General features: G+C 35.0%; 1 protein-coding gene across 2 annotated transcripts in view; it reads left to right on the top strand.

Annotated features, from left to right (window-relative positions):
• Positions 1-610: 610 nt before the first annotated feature.
• The window catches only part of slc4a1b (solute carrier family 4 member 1b (Diego blood group)), a 35,035-nt gene continuing 14,559 nt past the window's right edge, over positions 611-21,086 (top strand). The window contains exons 1-6 of one of the 2 annotated variants that reach the window (XM_048171401.1): positions 611-655; positions 7,278-7,345; positions 11,639-11,788; positions 16,650-16,830; positions 17,443-17,578; positions 20,288-20,354. In XM_048171401.1, coding sequence (XP_048027358.1) covers positions 7,301-7,345; positions 11,639-11,788; positions 16,650-16,830; positions 17,443-17,578; positions 20,288-20,354 — 579 coding nt within the window. In that variant the 5' untranslated portion in view covers positions 611-655; positions 7,278-7,300. Of the gene's footprint in view, positions 656-7,277; positions 7,346-11,638; positions 11,789-12,272; positions 12,375-16,649; positions 16,831-17,442; positions 17,579-20,287; positions 20,355-21,086 lie in introns of those variants that run through there. The other variant, XM_048171402.1, reaches the window with a different exon arrangement.

Here is a 21,086-nt window from a genome sequence, read left to right as displayed (position 1 = left end):
CACTCATAATCTGGTAAGAGTGTGGCTTTAGTGGGGTAAACAATGACAATGCGCTCAGTATAAGATAATAAGATAATTGCAGCAGCATCTTCAGTGGTTCATAAATCATGTGAACTTACAGTTTACGACGCATTAGGCTTTCATGAAACATTAAACTGTAACAAAGTAACAAGAAACATCTTCCTCTCTGCAGCGGGAGGCGCGTGAGTTCGTACACAGGGCTGAAGAACTTAATTTCTCCGCTTGAGGGCTCGCGCGGACACTAGACCTGCCAGAGTTCAGGTAGATCCCTCTTTTAGGTACACTAGGTCCTCTAGCGGTTAAAAAATAAAACTGCATGCGTATTGCACAAGAGTCATGCATAGACGTCACTTTCCCGCCAGAACGCGCTCCCTCAGCTGGACTGAGTGGCAAAAGAACCTGCTGCATGACTGGATTTAATAGGGGAAACTGCGAAAACTCGAGTAAAACAAACGATTACACTAAAGGTTGGGCACGAAAGTGTTCTTTATAACATGTCAAAGAAACCTAATCCATGGATATCGGCATGCAGCCAGGAATCGTGTTTCTTGACATTTATCTGTACCTGATTTCGACGCCGAGGAAATACATAAAGCAAATCTGCCTGTGAACACTTTATATAACTACAATATAGGTAGGTCTAAATCGGAGTGATCACTTATATCAATGTTATATATTTCATCATATCGTCCAGCCCTAAAACTTATATGGTTTTTGTCAGTGTTTATTTAAAAACACCCAATTATGCAGAATATAAGATGGTAAATATTTAATTGATGAGTTGTCAACACAATATATAACAATACAATATAAAAAGTATGATTTTATCCCAAAATCCAACATTTTGACACAAAATGATAAATGCAAATCAATGTTTCTCTGCCTGAGTCCAGTTGTTTCTGTGAATTGCAGTGATCTATTTGCTTCTTTTTTCTGTAGCTTTCAGCATTCTGTAAAAATACCTAAGATTTTGTTTCAAAGCTATTTGTACAGTCAGTCGCAAAGCTCTTTCCCGTTTTGGATGTGTTTTGTGTGTTTTTTGTGGCGTTCACGCTGAAAACCAATGCTGCCGCTCAGTCTTTTAACCGCAGTAGCCGAATAGTCGACGGTGACGTCACGTGCATAGAGTACCTCAGGGATGACGTGTTTTTGTAGGCCAACCCGGAAGTTAGTGGCGCACGGGTTCCCTCGATCGAAAGCCTATGCATTTTTCCCATAGACTTTTTGAAAATCGCAAAAAATAAGCTCTGTGTTTAACAAAGGGTTATGACACTTACACGTTTTGTCTATCAAGATAATCTTTACAAGTTAACACAACATTTATACATTTTGAAGCCTAAATAAAGTCGTCAGATATAAAAAGCTAACAGTAGGCTATAAACGGACTACAGCACACCATGGTCGCGGATCAACTTTATTTAAAAACATGCTTGCTGATTATGATCTGCGCTGTGTATGAATACTTATCCACTTTTTCATGAGAAATGCTGTCCAAATGTCCTGTTTGTCATGATGATGTCTAAAGTCCTCGCCAAAGGAAGCAGTCCCTTTTAGCAACTTGTTAGCAACCGCCGATTTTAAGACACAATAAAGTTTTAAAAAATCACAAGCGGGTTATAACTGGTGTGTTTTATGTCAAATATTTAGAGGCTTTGTTAACCACAGACCTTATTTCAGGCGATTTAGCAAAAACCCATTCAAAAAACCCATAGACTTTAGTGCGATGGAACCGGAAGTCCTAAAATGCTAACTCGCTTCTGGGTTTTGCCTACAAAAACATGTCATCCCTGAGGTACTCTATACTGGAGGCTGCAACATACGTATGCACAGATTTGTGCATAAAATCTGCGTACGCCAGTTTTCACGAGCAAATCATGATTCACCAAAAAATAATATATTATTTTATATTATATTATTATAAATTAAAAAAATAATACAATTCCATTTCATTTTAAATAGGCAGTATTTCAGGCAGTATTGTTTCTCTGAATAACGCAGATTTACACGTATGTACCGCTGGCTAATGAGAGGTCTGTAATAGTCTGTATAAAAGGTGTTTCACAAGTTCGTTTTCTCATGTAATCTTTAAGTTAATAAGGTTAAGCGTATTTGGCTTGCTGTCCGCTGTGGAGGGACTTGAGGAAGCACCTTCAACTCGAGCTTGGATATAACCCCCAGAGGGATTACTAGTGCTTGGAAGAGGAGTATGATAAATGAGATGCCTAAATTATGTTGGTGGAGTTGGGGAGATTAGGATTAGGATACCTTTGTAATATACTCTTCAGGCAGTTCCTTTGACCTCATGATTCTCATTTGCTCTGACATGCACTGTGAGCTGTAAGGTCTTATATAGACAGGTGTGTGGATTTCCTAATCAAGTCCAATCAGTATAATCAAACACAGCTGGACTCAAATGAAGGTGTAGAACCATCTCAAGGATGATCAGAAGAAATGGACAGCACCTGAGTTAAATATATGAGTGTCACAGCAAAGGGTCTGAATACTTAGGACCATGTGATATTTCAGTTTTTCTTTTTTAACAAATCTGCAAAAATGTCAACAATTCTGTGTTTTTCTGTCAATATGGGGTGCTGTGTGTACATTAATGAGGAAAAAAATGAACTTAAATGATTTTAGCAAATGGCTGCAATATAACAAAGAGTGAAAAATTTAAGGGGGTCTGAATACTTTCCATACCCACTGTATATAGAATAGGTGCCAACAAATGACACTAGATCTTTTCTCAGAAGATTTTAATGGTTCACACAGGTGTCCTAGCAGAGTCACAGTACCACAGGTGAAGATCATCACATCAACTACTGTAAATGTTCCAGCAACCTTGACAAATAGCAACTCATATTACTTTCTGTCTTCATTGCAGGAATGTCCAATCCAGCTCCCAGAAGGCCATTGTCCTGCAATGTTTAGCTCTGACCCCAATTAAATTCACCACCAGCTAATAAGTGGTCTCACTAGGCATACTAGGAACTTTTTTGAGGCAAGTTGAAGCTAAACTCTGCAGAACAGTGACCCTCCAGGACTGACTTTGGACACCCCTGGTATTATGTAAATCTCTGCATGTATTGTTTCAATTTAACTAATTTATTAAATTATTATTGAATTGATTTACTTGAGAAACATACTATGCTATCTTTGTTAAAAAATAAATAAATGCTTGATATTTTGTTATATAATACATAGGCATCCACATATTCTTAAATATGAGTTATGGTTTTGGTTAATGTTGTGTGGAATATCAAATCAACCACAAATGGAGATACATAGGCTCAGCCCTGACAGTCTATGTCTGGGAACCACTGCGAGAGCCAACAGGGTCAACAAATCTTACAGAGCACTCGGAAATAACTACTGAAGTAATGACATCCAGACTATAATGCAGCACATTTTTACAGAATAGCAGACCTATCCAAACACAACAAAGGAAATGGGAAAGGAAATATACCACAGTCTTATCCCAAGGAGGATAACTCTTATGGAGGGAGAATAACAAGGCACCACAAATCTTCTGAGAAAACATGGGAACAAATTCAAGAACCCACCCAGAGCAAGAAGTTGTCATGTAATGGTAATTTCCATGGCACCTTCAGGGGAATTCATTCTGGTGCAGAACAACTCCTCTTAACCCTTCTTTCATGCATTATGAAAGCAGTGTTGCAGTAAAAATGGTTTGATTCAGTTTTCTTACATAAAATAGATGTCATTATTAAAATTAAAAAGGAAAACCTGAAGAATAATAGTTTTATGCAAGTTACCTGTGCAATAATGGATCAAAATTTGGTAATACTTTATTTTAAGGGTCCATAATCATGCGGTAGTTAAGCATTAACACACCAATGGTCAATGATAAACTGAACATAAAGGCATATTAGGCATTATTTATGCAATAGTTAAGCATGAACACACCAGAAATTGTAGTACTGTATTACTGGGAACTTAGCCATAATTACTGGCTTATTCTGGTGAATAACATCACTCATTAAGTGTCATACAAAACAATAATTAATGTGGATATGATTTTTACTTTAGAACGGGGTCAATTGTATTTATTAAACAATTTTAGCAATTTATTACTGAAAACTGTAAAACTAACACTAATTAAACAATGATTCATATTGTTCAGTTTACTTAAAAGATGGCAAGGAAAAACAAATGTTTGTAAGATGTAAATAATGGCTAAAAGGGGTGACAATTTCGATAGTCCACTTTAGACATTCCTCTATAAGTAACTCTTGCAGAGAGAGCATGTCAATTAACTCTCATTAGAGTATTAGTAGACTGTCGCTAACACTTCATTTTGATAGACCCCCAACAGACATTCTACTGACTACAAGTAACTTTGCAAGTGCATATCAACTTATTTTGCTAACCCTAAACCTAACATAACCTAACAGTCTACTAATACTCTACCAGTACTCTTAGAGTTAGTGACATGTAGTGGCAAAGTTACTTATAGGTAGTAGAATGTCTAAAGTGGACTATAAATAAAGTGTAACCCTAAGGCATCTTCTGTACATTCAGTTAACCAGTAATTATTGGCTTATTTCTGCTTATTTATCCTTCAAATGTTTGATAAGCTGTAATTAATAATATGCCCTTAATATTGTTCAGTTAAAGGGATAGCTCACCCTAAAATCAAAATTAAGTTATCATTTTGTTCTGTGGTTCCAATGGTGTTCTAATGCCGTATATCCTTCTTTCTTTTTTGGACCACAAAAGGATTTTTTTTTAATGTCCCACCCGCACTCGTCCATATGATGGCAGTGAATAGGGACCAGCGTGAAGCTTTTAAAAAAAGATGCAAAAATATCACAGAATGGTCCGCAACACATCTCATATATTCCATGTGTTCTGAGGGTATACAATAGGGTTTGGTAAAAAAAAAAAAAACATATGAAAATTTCATGAAAGAAGGGCATACAGCATTAGAACAACACCAATGAAGACTTAATTTTCATTTTAGGTTGAACTATCCCCTTAATTATTAATTAATTAATAATTACTGGTTTGTTAAAACTTAATTACTGCATAATAGCTAATATACCTTTACTCTATGTTCTGTTAATCATTAAAAGTGGTACCCAAAATTCATATTTGACACAATAGTAAAATTAAGGGGCTGTTTACACGACACCGTTATCAACTAAAAACTTTTTATGCGTTTTGGCCGTTCATACACACAACAATGGCATTTTGGTGGCCTGAAAATGCAAATTTTGAAGAGAGGTTTCAAAGTGAAAGATTTGAAAACAACACCTTTGTCATCTCCATGTAAACTGCAAAACCGCAAATCTGTGAAAAAGGTGACGTCATGCACATGCGTATTGTGTTTAGTCCATCCACTTTATTTTTCAATTTGTTTTCTGTGAATGTGCGAGACTTCTGATTTATTAGCCGCTATAGGGAAATAATGAGAAGAATATCAAAGTGCACTAAACTGTTAAAGGTGCCCTCGAATGAAAAATTGAATTTATATTGGCATAGTTGAATAACAAGAGTTCAGTGCATGGAATGTCATACAGTGAGTCTCATTGTTTCCTCCTTCTTATATAAATCTCATTTGTTTAAAAGACCTCACGTAACAGTCGGTGGTGTACGCCCCCAATATTTGCATATGCCAGCCCATGTTCCCAACATTATGAAAGGCATTAGACAAGGGCAGCCAGTATTAATGACTGGATCTGTGCACAGCTGAATCATCAGACTAGGTAAGCAAGCAATAACAACAGCGAAAAATGGCAGATGGAGCAATAATAACTGACATGATCCATGATATCATGATATTTTTAGTGATATTTGTAAATTGTCTTTCTAAATGTTTCGTTAGCATGTTGCTAATGTACTGTTAAATGTGGTTATAAGTTACCATCGTTTCTTACTGTATTCATGGAGACAAGAGCCGTCGCTATTTTCATTTTTAAACACTTGCAGTCTGTATAAACACAACTTCATAAACACAACTTCATTCTTTACAAATCTCTCCAACAGTGTAGCATTAGCCGTTAGCCACGGAGCATAGCCTCAAATTCATTCAGAATCAATGTAAACCAGTGGTTCTCAACTCCAGTCCTCGGGACCCACTGCTCTGCACATTTTGTATGTCTCTCTTATATGACACACTCAATTCAGTTCATGCAGACTCTACTAATGAGCTGATGATCTAAATCAGGTGTGTTAAATAAGGGATACATACAAAATGTGCAGAGCAGTGGGTCCCGAGGACTGGAGTTGAGAAACACTGATGTAAACAATATAACAGTATACAATACTCACATAATCCGCCGCATGCATGCCGCATGCATGACGAACACTTTGTAAAGATCCATTTGAGGGTTATTAGCTGTGTAAACATTGTTTAGGCACTGTTTAAGGCAAGCGCGAGCTCCGTGGGCGGAGAGCACGAGATTTAAAGGGGCCGCACAGCATAAATCGGCTTATATTTAATGATGCCCCAAAATAGGCAGTTAAAAAAATTAATTAAAAAAAATCTATGGGGTATTTTGAGCTAAAACTTCACAGACACTTTCAGGGGACACCTTAGACTTATATTACATCTTGTAAAAAAAACGTTCGAATGGCACCTTTAAAATAAGGTGGATATGTAGTTCTCTGTAAAAGAATGCGTATGCACAGGCGTGTAGTCTTTCTTTACAATGTGACATCGCCAACTGGCATGCGTAATACAAAGTTTTTAGTCATTTGTGCAGATCTGTTTGAACAAGGATAGTTGATAATGTTGTCATTTGTACAAAGAAAAAACGTTTCCTTTTTTAGTACATCATTGTCGTGTAAACGTACCCTAAGTGGCTATCAGTTTTACTTGTCAGAGCACTAAATAAGTTAAAATCAGATTTGTGGTGATGTTTGTTGCTATTTAGTGTTTTGGTAGAGAATAATATCAAGAGTCTTTCACCCAGAGGGCCCTCTGATCCTGTTGTGTTTTCTTATGTAGCCATGCAGAATCTGTAACCATTATGTACAAAACTGTCACTAGTGTTATTACAACAAAACAAAACAAAACGTATGACAAAAACCAGAAGACATTTGTTTCAGTTTCTCAGGTTCTGTTTCCACTCTTTATGCGCTAAATTGGATACAAGTGTGTCTGAGAACATTTGTTGTCCTTCACTACAATAAGCTTTTCTCTCTGGTTATAGTTTCAGTTGTATTTTCTGTGCAGTGTAACTGCTTCGATGTTGTCAAAGATATCTAATGAGATATTTTCTCTCTTCTTTCAGATTCTGCTTCAGGATCCTATACTATGAGGCTGGAAGAACATCTTCATTTCTTAATATGTTTGCTGATGGTACTGAGTTCATGTCTGTATACCAACACATTCTAGTAACAAGAACAAGATGTGTGTTAATGAGCTGCTTTTTTTACACTTTAAATGGTTGTCAGTATTTGAACCTATCAAGACCTGTTTTTTATCTACCTAAGCATATCATAAAGTCATTGTAGACCACATTTGGACTTGTGTTGCATATAGTAATGGCTAAAAGTGATGTCTGGAGGGGATATTTGCACAATATTTGTTTCTAATGACCCTTCAGGTTCAATTAAACAATCAATATATGAGGAGTATGATATACTGGGAAGAAGAATACACTAAACTTGGATAAGTTATTAAAATGACAAAATTATTTGGCATGAAAGGCAGCATTTCATGGAATGGGTTTTATAGTATTATGCAAAAAATGCATAGAAAAACGAAAGGCTGTCAGCGCCGATAGCCTAGTGGTTAGTGCACCGACATAGGGCGCAAATGCGATCACGGCGACCCAAGTTTGATTCTTGTCTCAAGGTCCTTTGCTGATCCTGCCTCGCTCTTTCTGCCCAGTGCTTTCCTGTCTGCTCTCTACTGTCCTCTCCAAATAAAAGCCCATAAATATAACTTTAAAAAGAGAAAAACAAAAAGCTCACAGCAAATTAAGCATGCAATGTAATCAGTTATTAATATTTAGTTGTTTCTCACTTGTTTTTGATTACAGCAGCCATTCTCCTTGGCATTGACTCACTAAACTTTGCACATGTGTCGTGCTTAACTTATTTCTAATCCTCCTTAAATTCTTCTCAAAGTTGAGCTACATTGGAAGACCTGCATGACTTCTCACAGTGCAGGTTTATAATTTCCCAAAGGTTTTCAATGGCTTTAAGATCAGGGGACTGAGGAGACCACTTAAAGACTTCAAAATTCTCAGCATGATCACTTATTGCGTTCAACTTTGTTGCATTCGCAGTGCGCTTTGGGATCATTATCATGTTGGAAAATACACATTTGCTCTAGAAACAGATCCTCCATACTTGGCTGCATTGTCATCAGCAGGAATCCTAAGTACCTTGTCCATTTTCAAAGTGCCAGCTATTTGTAGATCCTTCCAACACCTGCTGCAGACATGCGTCCCTAATACCATTATGTTTCCCCAGCCGTGCTTAATGGCACCAAGTATGCATTTGGTATTAAAACACTCCAGTCATCTCCTATGAGCATACCTTGGCACTATCCATTGCTAGGTTGTTAAATTTTGACTTCTTGGACTTGCAAAACACGGCTCCAGTCTTCTAAACTCTCGTCCTTGATTTCTTTGGCAATACCAAGGTGGTTTTGCAGTTGATAAAACTAATAAATGGTTTCTTTACTGGTGCACAACCTCTCAATCCAGCCTCTTTTAGCTGTTTGCTTACAGTTCAAGAATAAATTGGAGGTTTGCATGTCTCATCCAGGGCTTTAGAAGCTGTTTTGAGGTGGTCTCACATTCAGGTGATTTTCATCCTTCTGTCAAAATGTCACTAGTTTTTCCCTGTACCAGTCACAGCAATTTACATTCTCCATGGTAGTGCACTGTGCTTTGAAATAATTCTGTGGATTTTGTGACCATTCACATCCTGCACATGAGCAATATCCAAAAACAATTGGCCAGATTTAACCATTTTAAACAATATCCTCCTTGGTTACAAAGGATGGCTCCTTCCAACTGGTAACTAAAACCCACAAAACAAAACATAGTATAGTTTATACAAACCCAATTCCAAAAAAGTTGGGACACTGTACAAATTGTGAATAAAAAAAGAATGCAATAATTTACAAAGCTCATAAACTTATATTTTATTCACAATAGAATATAGATAACATATCAAATGTTGAAAGTGAGACATTTTGAAATGTCATGCCAAATATTGGCTCATTTTGGATTTCATGAGAGCTACACATTCCAAAAAAGTTGGGACAGGTAGCAATAAGAGGCCGGAAAAGTTAAATGTGTATATATAAGGAACAGCTGGAGGACCAATTTGCAACTTATTAGGTCAGTTGGCAACATGATTGGGTATAAAAAGAGCCTTTCAGAGTGGTAGTGTCTCTCAGAAGTCAAGATGGGCAGAGGATCACCAATTCCCCCAATGCTGCGGTGAAAAATAGTGGAGCAATATCAGAAAGGAATTTCTCAGAGAAAAATTGCAAAGAGTTTGAAGTTATCATCATCTACAGTGCATTAATATCATCCAAACATTCAGAGAATCTGGAATAATCTCTGTGCGTAAGGGTCAAGGCCGGAAAACCATTCTGGATGCCCGTGATCTTCGGGCCCTTAGACAGCACTGTATGATATACAGGAATGCTACTGTAATGGAAATCACAACATGGGCTCAGGAATACTTCCAGAAAACATTGTCGGTGAACACAATCCACCGTGCCATTCGCCGTTGCCGGCTAAAACTCTATAGGTCAAAAAAGAAGCCATATCTAAACATGATGCCAGAAGCGCAGGCGTTTTCTCTGGGCCAAGGATCATTTAAAATGGACTGTGGCAAAGTGGAAAACTGTTCTGTGGTCAGACAAATCAAAATTTGAATTTCTTTTTGGAAAACTGGGACGCCAAGTCATCCGGACTAAAGAGGACAAGGACAACCCAAGTTGTTATCAGCGCTCAGTTCAGAAGCCTGCATCTCTGAAGGTATGGGGTTGCATGAGTGCGTGTGGCATGGGCAGCTTACACATCTGGAAAGGCACCATCAATGCTGAAAGGTATATCCAAGTTCTAGAACAACATATGCTCCCATCCAGACGTCGTCTCTTTCAGGGAAGACCTTGCATTTTCCAACATGACAATGCCAGACCATATACTGCATCAATTACAACATCATGGCTGCGTAGAAGAAGGATCCAGGTACTGAAATGGCCAGCCTGCAGTCCAGATCTTTCACCCATAGAAAACATTTGGCACATCATAAAGAGGAAGATGCGACAAAGAAGACCTAAGACAGTTGAGCAACTAGAAGCCTGTATTAGACAAGAATGGGACAACATTCCTATTCCTAAACTTGAGCAACTTGTCTCCTCAGTCCCCAGACGTTTGCAGACTGTTATAAAAAGAAGAGGGGATGCCACACAGTGGTAAACATGGCCTTGTCCCAACTTTTTTGAGATGTGTTGATGCCATGAAATTTAAAATCAACTTATTTTTCCCTTAAAATTATAAATTTTCTCAGTTTAAACATTTGATATGTCATCTATGTTGTATTCTGAATAAAATATTGAAATTTGAAACTTCCACATCATTGCATTCTGTTTTTATTTACAGTTTGTACAGTATCCCAACTTTTTTGGAATCGGGTTTGTACTTGACACATAATGATTTAATGATTTATAGGCTGGAAATAATGAGTGCAAAATTGGTACAATTTGGTATGTTTCATTGCATCATGACAAATGATACAATTGAGTGCTTATATTAGATTTACACTTCAGGAACAACTTCACAACATGCATACAAAATACTTAATAAATATTTAATTAAAAAAGCCAATTTTCCTAGTTCGGACATCACTTTTGAGCACTACTGTACATGTTGTACTGTACATTCTAAATGTGTCCCTTTTGAGAATGAATTGTTTATTGAATAAATTATATTTTAAAATATATATTAAAGTATATAACAGATATTATAAATTGTAATAATCTTTGCCATCAAATAAATGCAGCCTTGGTATGAGCATAAGTGACTTAAAAAAAAAACATGCCAAAAATTCCAGGCTTATTATGTTTATATAATACTGGCCAAATCATATGTAGAATATATATTAAATATATGCTGTAAACACAGCACAAGGATTTTTCAAAAAAAAAAGTAAATATTTTATTACAAGAATATATTAGAAAATACTTTTACATACATTTCCTATCATAAAATGCATTTTTCAAAATGCAAAGACATTATCACAAAACTCATCCCTATAGGGGAGATGTGATGCTGCTTCATTTTTTCACAAATATTTTCCAACATGAGTTGTTTTTGTTGGAAATTGTGCACATACCCTAACCAAACTGTTTCTAAATGCCACAATACAAAATTCATGAATAAAATATACAAAAGTGCACCTGCTTCATTCTTAATTATTACCAATTCCCACTTTTCAAAATAAGTCATTAAAATGAATAATTCAATTACTTAGGCAAAATATACAGTATATATATCCTGATAATAATGTTGGTAATTCAATAAACTAATAGTATTATATGAAACATTATTTTATGTATCAACTATAATTTGCTAAAGCAGAATTTTATTTTTATGTTTATTGACACATACAACTTTCTTAGTTGTTTTCATGCAGGCCTGCCCAGATCCTAATGGACGCTATGATCCCGAGTCTTTACCCTGTGAGCCTTTATGGACAAAGATATGGGACGAGAGATGAAGAAGGAGGGGAATCTTCCCCAGGCAGTGCACTGTTCATAGAGATGTTGAAGGTGAGAGGAAACTAGTGTCACTAGAGTGTGTGTAGGTGACACTGGCTCTATAAGTATGATAAGATACAGAGAAAACACACACACACACACAGACTGGATTTTTTCAACCAGTGCACAGTTATCAAGACATACTGTTTACTGCATCAATATTATGGGTGAGTCCAAGAACATATCGTCTTTATTTAGAAAAAGACAAAAGGAGATATGGATACATTTGAATACTTCTATGTGTTTAAAGTCAAATCTCAAGCTGTACATAAAACAACCTCAAAAAGTATATTAGATTTATAAAAAAATATATATGTAATACTTTTGTAATATGTTATTTGTAATAGAAATAACACTTTTTGTCTTTTTTGCAATAATATGTTGTTTTCTAATGTAATGATTAGATTGCAATCTAATGCAATGATTAGACATTAGAAAATGTCTGCAGGCATTTTTAACTGTGTATGTACAGAAGAATGTGTGTAGAGGTGTGTCTGATTGCTGTAGGTGTACACAGACTTTATAAAGGTCTGCGCACTTTTGTGAGGGTCTATGACAGAGAATATTGCTTGAGCCGTAGGGTCAGAGAATATTTAAGGTAAGTGCAAATAGTGTCACTATTGGTTTTTAACTGCAATTTAATTATGTTGTTTTAACTTGTTTTACATATGTGTCATGTTTTCATTTAATTTTTTAAACTGCGCTTTACTGCTATAGATATTTATCAAATATTTGAAACATTCTATTCAAAATAGAAAATGCAATTAAATATAAATAATTCAATATTTTCATTTTACAATGAATTTTTCATTTGGATGCTGAAGGTGAATAGAACAAAATTACGTTTTTACAAAGTTACACTTATAATTGCTATATAACTAAGCAAATAGCATAAATGATGACTTGTGGAGGCACATTTAGACTGCACAACAGTTTGAGCACAAAAACAATAGCACAAATTATTGCATGAGCTCAAATTATTAGTCTCATGACATACTTTATTTACACACTTCTTATGTACAAAGGTCAACACAAACAGACCCACCGACCACATTTAGTGGCTAAATGTATCACTCAAGAGGTACAACGGCAACATAATTTTCAGCCTTCGATAAACAGTTTAAGTTATTGTACATTTTAAATTATTGAAGGTTTGCAGCCTTGCCAGATCAAAGTATTGTTTGCATGTTAATACATGCCTGTACAGTAGATGGCGCAGCTCAAACAAACCTTTCAGTAATGCAGTCATTCTGTATTCTGTCATTCAAGAAAGTTCAACATTCAGCAAAAAAAAAAAAAAAAAGAGTGAGAGAGAGAGTGAGAGAGAGAGAAAATAAAGAAAGAAAAAACACAAATGTGATGTTTATCTAAAGTCATTTATGCTTATTAGTATGGTTGAATTGGATCATCGAAGGTCAGCAGCAAAGACACTGGTCAATAAAGTGAGATTAAATGCATAAAGTATATTTGTGTCATTTAACAAATGTAATTATTGCAGGTTTGTGTAACATTCTGAGTTTGCTTTTCACTGTTTTTATTAATTTTGAGGAATACTGACTCTGTTTTTGTGCAAGTGAAGATGAGTAAATGCTCACATTTAGTCTAGAACTACCATCATGTTCACACAGTGAACACATCTACACCTTACTCCCCATTTCCATCAACAAGTGGTTAGGAAAGGTGTCAGTCAGTAAATGGCAAAACAAAGTAACTTGCTTTACTTGTGTATTTGAAAAAGTAATGCAGATATTTTCTTGTAAAAAGTAATGCATTGCTTATTACTAGTTACTAGTTACTTTTAAAAAGTAATCTGATTATGTAACTTGCGTTACTTACAAATGCGTTACCCCCAAAACTGTTTCTAGCTGCTCTGAATGTGAACATCAAAACCAATAACAAAGAACACTGTCTGGTAAGCATCCATATTCCAATTCCTTACAGTTCACCATGATTCTAAAGTTACTTTGACTCGATTTGATTAATATGACAGCAGACAGACACGCTCACTGATAAGTTTCCACATTTGCAGTCTGCCTTGTAGCACTCACACTCCTGATGTTTGGAGGGTAAACATGAACTTTAATTTATCAGTCATCACTGGACAGGAAACACACACACAAATACTGTCATACCAGAGGTCCAGCCATCATGTTTAAGTTGTCTACATCTCTGCTTTGAACTATAACAACCAGTAGAACAAGAAGGATGTTATATGACATCTCACTGTTTCAATTCACTAAAAAGTAATAACATGGAGTTGTTCCATACAGGATGTTCCATACAGAGAAATAATTATGCTCTTAAGGTTGCTTTCCCTCCAAGGAAATGATGTCACTTCTAGTAAGTAATGTGATTTAGGGCATACACTTAAGATTTTAAAGGGCAAATAGCACCAATTTAACAGGGTGGATTGGAGTTTAAGAGACATAAACTCATTTATTGGCTTTACACATAAAAAAAAAAAATATGTATCACAATAAATTGTATTTTATGTCAAAGAGAATAAGTAAATATATACTAACACTCTAAATTGCTAATTTATGTAACCTTTATTTCAAAGTGAAGATGAGAAAACATGATTGGTGACATGGGAATTTGCCTGTCAAATGCTTCATAATAATAATAATAATATTTATTTATTCATTTATTTATTTATTTATTTTTAGTCACTAACCGAGCTGGATTGTACTTGTACTAAGAGAATCAGACTAGAGTTACTTTTTTAGTGCTTAATATTCACAAAATGGTTACCTGCAATTATTCTGTAAAAAAATATTTTCATGATTTTTAAATGTTATCAGAACATTTTTTTTCTAAACCAGGTTTGTCAAATCAACTTCAATAATTAATGTGGTTCAGATAACATATTATTTTGAGTTTCTGTTGATTAAACCAATTGCTTTCATTATATTAACTCAAATTTGTAATTTTAATTAACTCAAAATTATAAAGCAATCAAGAAACTTACTTTTTCAAGTTAAACCAACATTTTTTTTTACAGTGTGCCAAAACCTTCAGAACATAAACTTTGCAGAAAGAACTAAACAAATTCATGTTATCTTTTAATTAATCAAAATATACATGTTGTTGTTCACTGTAAACCTTCAATAATTAATGTGGTACAAAAACATTATTTTGAGTTTCTTTTTAAACCAATCGCCTTCATTGTATTAACTCAAAGTTTTTAATTTCAATGAACACAAAATTTTAAGACAACCAGGAAACTTACTTTTTTAAAGTTAAACCAACAATTCTTTTTTACAGTCTACAGTTTGGTGGATTTTGGACAGAGCAGGTTTGTTTAATTTTAATTAAAATTAAATTATTTTCTTAGTCTTGTCAGAGGGAGAAAATTTGACCACCCTGTTACATGACAATGCAATGTGTAACTGGGTGGACCTTAACAAGGTGGACGTTTAAGCTAATAAAGCCTAGCTTGGAAAGAACAACATGCTAGCAGAAAATTAACATTCATGAAGAATTTTAACAGATATAAAATGTATTTAAAAAAAATAAACAAACATTTTAATGTCTGGTATAAAAATTACACAACAGGGTGGACATGTTATGTTTTACGCCAGATGAGTCTTCTAGGTCAAGTCAAGTCATCTTCATTTATATAGCACTTTATACAGATTGTTTCAAAGCAGCTAGATAATAGGAAAATTAATATACAGAGATTGTTTTGGATTTACAGCAGCTCTAAGAAAAAGTTATTATCGAGCTAAGGTAAGTTTTTGATTGAATCATTTCCGTTGTAAAAATTGTAAGTTATTCAATGAAGGTCCTTCTAGATGAGGAACAGAGAGAAATAATTATGCTCGTAAGGTTGCTTTCTCTCCAAGGAAATGATGTCACTTCTAGTAAGTAATGTGATTTAGGGCATAAACTTAAGATTTTAAAAGGCAAATGGCACCAATGTAACAGGGTGGATTGGAGTTTAAGAGACATAAACTAATTTAATGGTTTTACACATAAAAAAAAAAATATGTATCACAATAAATTGGATTTTATGTCAAAGAGAATAAGTAAATATATACTAACACTCTAAATTGCTAATTTAGAAATATACTGTATATGTAACCTTTATTTCAAAGTGAAGATGAGAAAACATGATTGGTGACATGGGAATTTGACTGTCAAATGCTTCATAATTATTTATTTATTTATTTATTTATTTATTTATTTATATTATTATTATTATTCTTAGTCACTAACCGAGCTGGGGTGCGTTTCCCGAAAGCATCGTTGGTGAACCATGGTCGTAAGTCCCATTGAACTCTATTGGTAACGACGGAACTTGCGACCATAGTTCGCTTTGGGAAACGCACCCCTGGATAGTAACTAATTCTCCTAAAACTCCAAAAATGAAATACTTGTATTTAGATTGTATTATGTTTTAAAATACTCAGAATCAGACTAGAGTTACTTTTTTTTTTATTACATGATTACTTAATATTCACAAAATGTCAGTAAATTATTCAGAATTCATTGATCCTCTCTAATTATTCATTTTTATCTTTTACATTTTCCTTTCAAAAAACCTATTATATAGGCTAATATACCATTCAAATCAATGTTATAAACAAGTTAGGATCAAAGTAATCTAAAAGTAATCAAAGTAGTCAGATTACATTACCTTAAATGTGTAATGTAATAAATTATGTTACTAATTACAATTTTAATCATGTAATTTGTATTCAGTACTAGACTACAATTTGTAAGTAATCTACCAGTACTGGTCACCAATCATTAAGAATTTGCGTTCGATAGGGTAACAATGTGGCATTTAAATTCATTGTGATGCTTAGCGTACCCATATGATAGTTAGCAGAGCTGTTTATTGTGTGATTTTACTGTCATCTGTCGTCAGACTTATGTGGAGATGAACGAGTCGGTGAAGAACCCAAACCAGCAGAGCTATTGGCAGGAGACAGGCAGATGGGTGGGCTATGAAGAGACCTATGATGTTGAGGCGGGCCGCTGGGGCCCCTCCCACATCTCCTACCTCACCTTAAAGAGCCTGGTGCAGTTACGCAGGACAATGAACACAGGTGAGGGAGTGACTGTGAGGTCAAACCTCAGCTCACCTCTTTTAGTAGTTATATACAATATAATTCATTTCATTTACATTAAGTTTACTTCATTTAGCTTCACATTTCCTATGTCAAAGCTGTCTCATAATCACTCTACCAAACACTATATAATGCTTAAGCTGGATTTTTATTAACTAACATTAACAAAGATTAATAAATACTGTAATACTGTATTGATGTACATAAAACTACTGTACTAATATATTAAGAATTAGGTATATGTATGCTTGGTTATGGCTTATAAATGACAGTTCTGGAAGTGTTTCCAAAGATTAACCAACAGTCACATTCTAGTCTCAGTCCTGTCCTGACATTTGGTCAGAAGGTTAGCATGGGTATTAGCAAGCGTGGAATGTGAGCAAGAATGTAACTTCACTGCACATGCTCAGATGAGATGGTAGTAGATAGTTAGTGTCCCGTAAAACCAGCTCTACCTGTGCTCATCAGCTTTGGCCATATGTTTATGTTTATTGTGGTAAAGCTCAGCCTCAGTCATAGCCCTCATCTTCTCCTTTGCCTTACTCTTTCCTTTGCATTGACTTCTTTTTTCATGTTTTTTGCTTGGATCAGGAGTGGTGATGCTGGACAGAGAGGAGAAGATGCTCTCCAGTATTATTGAGAAGATTGTGGATGCCCTGGTTAGCAAAAGGCAGATTCAGCCAGGGGACAGAGATAAGGTTCTTCAAGCATTAATGCACGAACAGAGGTACTACACACACTTATACTCAGTAATTTTCCCTCACTTAAAAGTTTTACACATAAAGAAGTACTAAAAAGTGTCAAATAATTGTTTGCAATCATTCACTAAACATGGCTGCAAATGCATCAGAAAAGAACACAAAGCAAGCTGCTGCAGAAAAAGTGCACAATGGACCCTTCGCTAAGCCACGCCCGAAAACCGCCACAGGCCAATCGTGGTTTAGCAACCGTTACTAGGCGCGGGAGGTCTGTCAAGCTTTCGAGCGAGGGAACATGGCGAAGCGTTGTGCTTATGGATTGTGTTAACCTGATACCCGGTATCCTAAAAGTTTTTCCCTTCCCGACACCTAAAACCCAAGTGGAGGAATGCCGGTGTTCTGAAAATTTGTGCTACCCTGTCAGATTTTGCTACCTCCCATTGAAATAGTAGGTAACGTTAGCAAAATCTGACAAAATCCGAAAAATGCAAACGTTACCTAACAGATTGTGCTTCCAGCGTGATATTAATGTGGTCTATGGCTTTATTAACATCTACACCTACCCCAACCCTGAACCTACCCTTATAATAATGCATATACAGTAATTTTGTGTTATTTATCATGACAACAATGATGTAATATTGATGTATGCATATGCAGTAAGCCCGGGTAGGACAATCTGACGGGTAGGTTAGCTAGCTAGCTAACTCAGCACATCATTGCTTGGAAATAATGATGGTTCTTTGTTCATAATGCATATATTTGAACATGAAATAAAATGATTAAGGGCAAGATGGAGTTACGTTAGCCTGGCGTGCTAAAAATATAAGCGGGAAAATGTTATCATTGCAAAATGGTCAGGCTAACGTCTCGTTTATTCCACAAGACTTATGGATAAGCTGTTTGATTTATAATTATTAGGTTATTTTCACTAATTTTGCATATTATATCATGGATATATCCCTTGAATGCATACTGCAGTCCCTTTTGTCTTGCTCTCTCAGATATTTCACCTGTTTGCCAAAAATGACTAATTATCTTCTTGAAAATGTCTGACACCGGTGCATACACCCTGTAAATGACTTGCCAGACGCAAAAGCTTGACAGGCGTAGCAACAGTAACTAAGGAGGGCGGGGCTTAGCGAAGGGTCCATTCATGTCCTTGGAAGCCCATTTCCAATCATGCTTTGGTAAATCTTAATTATGAAATGAAAAGTCATAATTATGTCATGAAAAGTCAAAATTATTAGAGATGCATAAAATATAATACCTCTGCTAAGAAGGCACAGCCAATAAGCGTGCTTGTTACTGTGTGACGTCAGCCAGTGTTAGCCTGCTGAAGAGAGAGAAGCATCAAGTGTTTTGATGCTGAACAACAACTATAATTTTCTGTAAAGTGAATGTTTATTTACGTGAGTTATTGGAAAGATACCACATCTATACAAGTGTCCACTATCAGAGACGTTTGAACAAGAAATGCCCTGTGGTCTGACTGTGCTGTCAATTCTTAATCATTCCATTAAATTCTGGAAACTGAATCCTTGCCTCAGGTGTCCTTACGGACACACTAGTGTGATCACACACCCACCTGGACTAGTGCACAGACAGTTCTAATGAATCCTTTTCCACAACCTCTGTTGTTGATAGTTATCTCTATTATTACAGTGTACCAGTTTCCTGTATAGTTTGCAGCATTATTTGGGAGAGATTTTTTTTGTTTAAAAAAAAAAAAAAATCAAACTATCGGTATCGGCATCGGCAGATATCTTTCTGAATGATCACTATCAGTGTCAGCAGAGAAATTTAGTATCGGTGCATCTCTAATAATCATGAAATAAAAAGTAAAAATTATGACATAAAAAGTGGAAATTTTGACATATTAATAATTTTGACCTATTATGTCAAAATTGACAAACTTCGAAATTATGACATAAAATGCCATTATTAGGACATGCTAAGTAATAATTAGCCTATGAAATAAAAAGTCAAAATTATGATATAAGTCGAAATGACATACTAATTTAGACTTTTAATGTCATAATTGTGACTCATAAATATGACTTTGTATGTCATAATTTTGACTTTTCATCTCATTACAATAATTTACAAAAGCATGATTTTTTTTTCTTATGTGGCCTAAATGAGACTAAAGCGGCTTGCCCTCCTATCAGATATGTGCTGCTGAAAGTATATGAGACCTGTTTTCCTCAGCACATAACTTACATCTTGTGATTGTATTCTTATCTGTAAATTTTAAAGTCACACGATTATTTCCATTTTGGAAAAATAAGCAATTTTAAGTTGTTTCTCCCCCGTCTGTACGTATAGTGACTTCGAAACTGAGGTATGTACTGATACGTCATTTGTGTGTACCATTGCATTCCTAATTTCAAGAACAAAATACAAGTCATTGTTCATATACCTGTGTAACAGTTACAAAAATTGTGGTCCCACTTTATATTGGGTGTTTTTTATGATATATTTGCGTAAAAAATTCAGAGCACAAATTCCGAGTATGGGTCACCATACTTGGCCACATGTCACTTCACTTTTTTCACTTAAAAAAAAAAAGAAGAAGAAGAAGACCTTAGCAACCACTGACAACAGAATAGCATCGTGGCAGTGAATTTGACTCATATGAGCCTCATTATCTTTAGAAGAGTAGTGTTGAAAGCAGTAGTCATCCTGAACCAATTCACCTTTAAAAGCTTTAATTTTATTTCTTTTACTCTCTCCAGTCAGTCAGTAGAGACCCAGCCTCTGACTTCAGGCTTGGAGATGCAGAAATTCTCTGTCACAGAGAAAGTGAGCATGTTTTCTTGTTTTAAATGTTCTGAGCATAACTATAAAGTTAATTCTTCACACCAAGAATGATAACTCTAACAATAAAGATAAAGATATAGATCAAAAAACATTCTATAAAGAATATCAGAGTCCCTACGGAAGAGGATTTGGGCCAAGCAATAATAAAAAATTAAAACCATCTCGAGATTAAAGTTGTTAAATTTCGAGAAAAAACGTGTTAAATTTCGAGAAAAAAGTCGAAATAAAATGTTGAGAATAAACTCATTAAATTACGAGAAAAAACGTGTTAAATTTCGAGAAAAAAGTCGAGATAAAATGTTGAGAATAAACTCGTTAAATTACGAGAAAAAAACTTGTTAAATTTCGAGAAAAAAGTTGAGATAAAATGTTGAGAATAAAGTCATTAAATTACAAGAAAAAAGTTGTTAAATTATGAGAACAAATTCGTTAAATTATGAGAAAAAACTTGTTAAATTTCGAGAAAAAAGTCGAAATAAAATGTTGAGAATAAACTCATTAAATTACGAGAAAAAACTCGTTAAATTTCGAGAAAAATGTCGAAATAAAATGTTGAGAATAAACTCGTTAAATTACGAGAAAAATGTAGTTAAATTTCGAGAAAAAAGTCGAGATAAAATGTTAAGAATAAACTCGTTAAATTACGAGAAAAAAACGTTAAATTTCGAGAAAAAAGTTGAGATAAAATGTTGAGAATAAATACATTAAATTACA

The sequence above is a fragment of the Megalobrama amblycephala genome, linkage group LG20, assembly GCF_018812025.1.
Source record: "Megalobrama amblycephala isolate DHTTF-2021 linkage group LG20, ASM1881202v1, whole genome shotgun sequence".
Classification (NCBI taxonomy): Eukaryota; Metazoa; Chordata; class Actinopteri; order Cypriniformes; family Xenocyprididae; genus Megalobrama; species Megalobrama amblycephala.
This window is presented reverse-complemented; position numbering and strand designations above follow the sequence as displayed.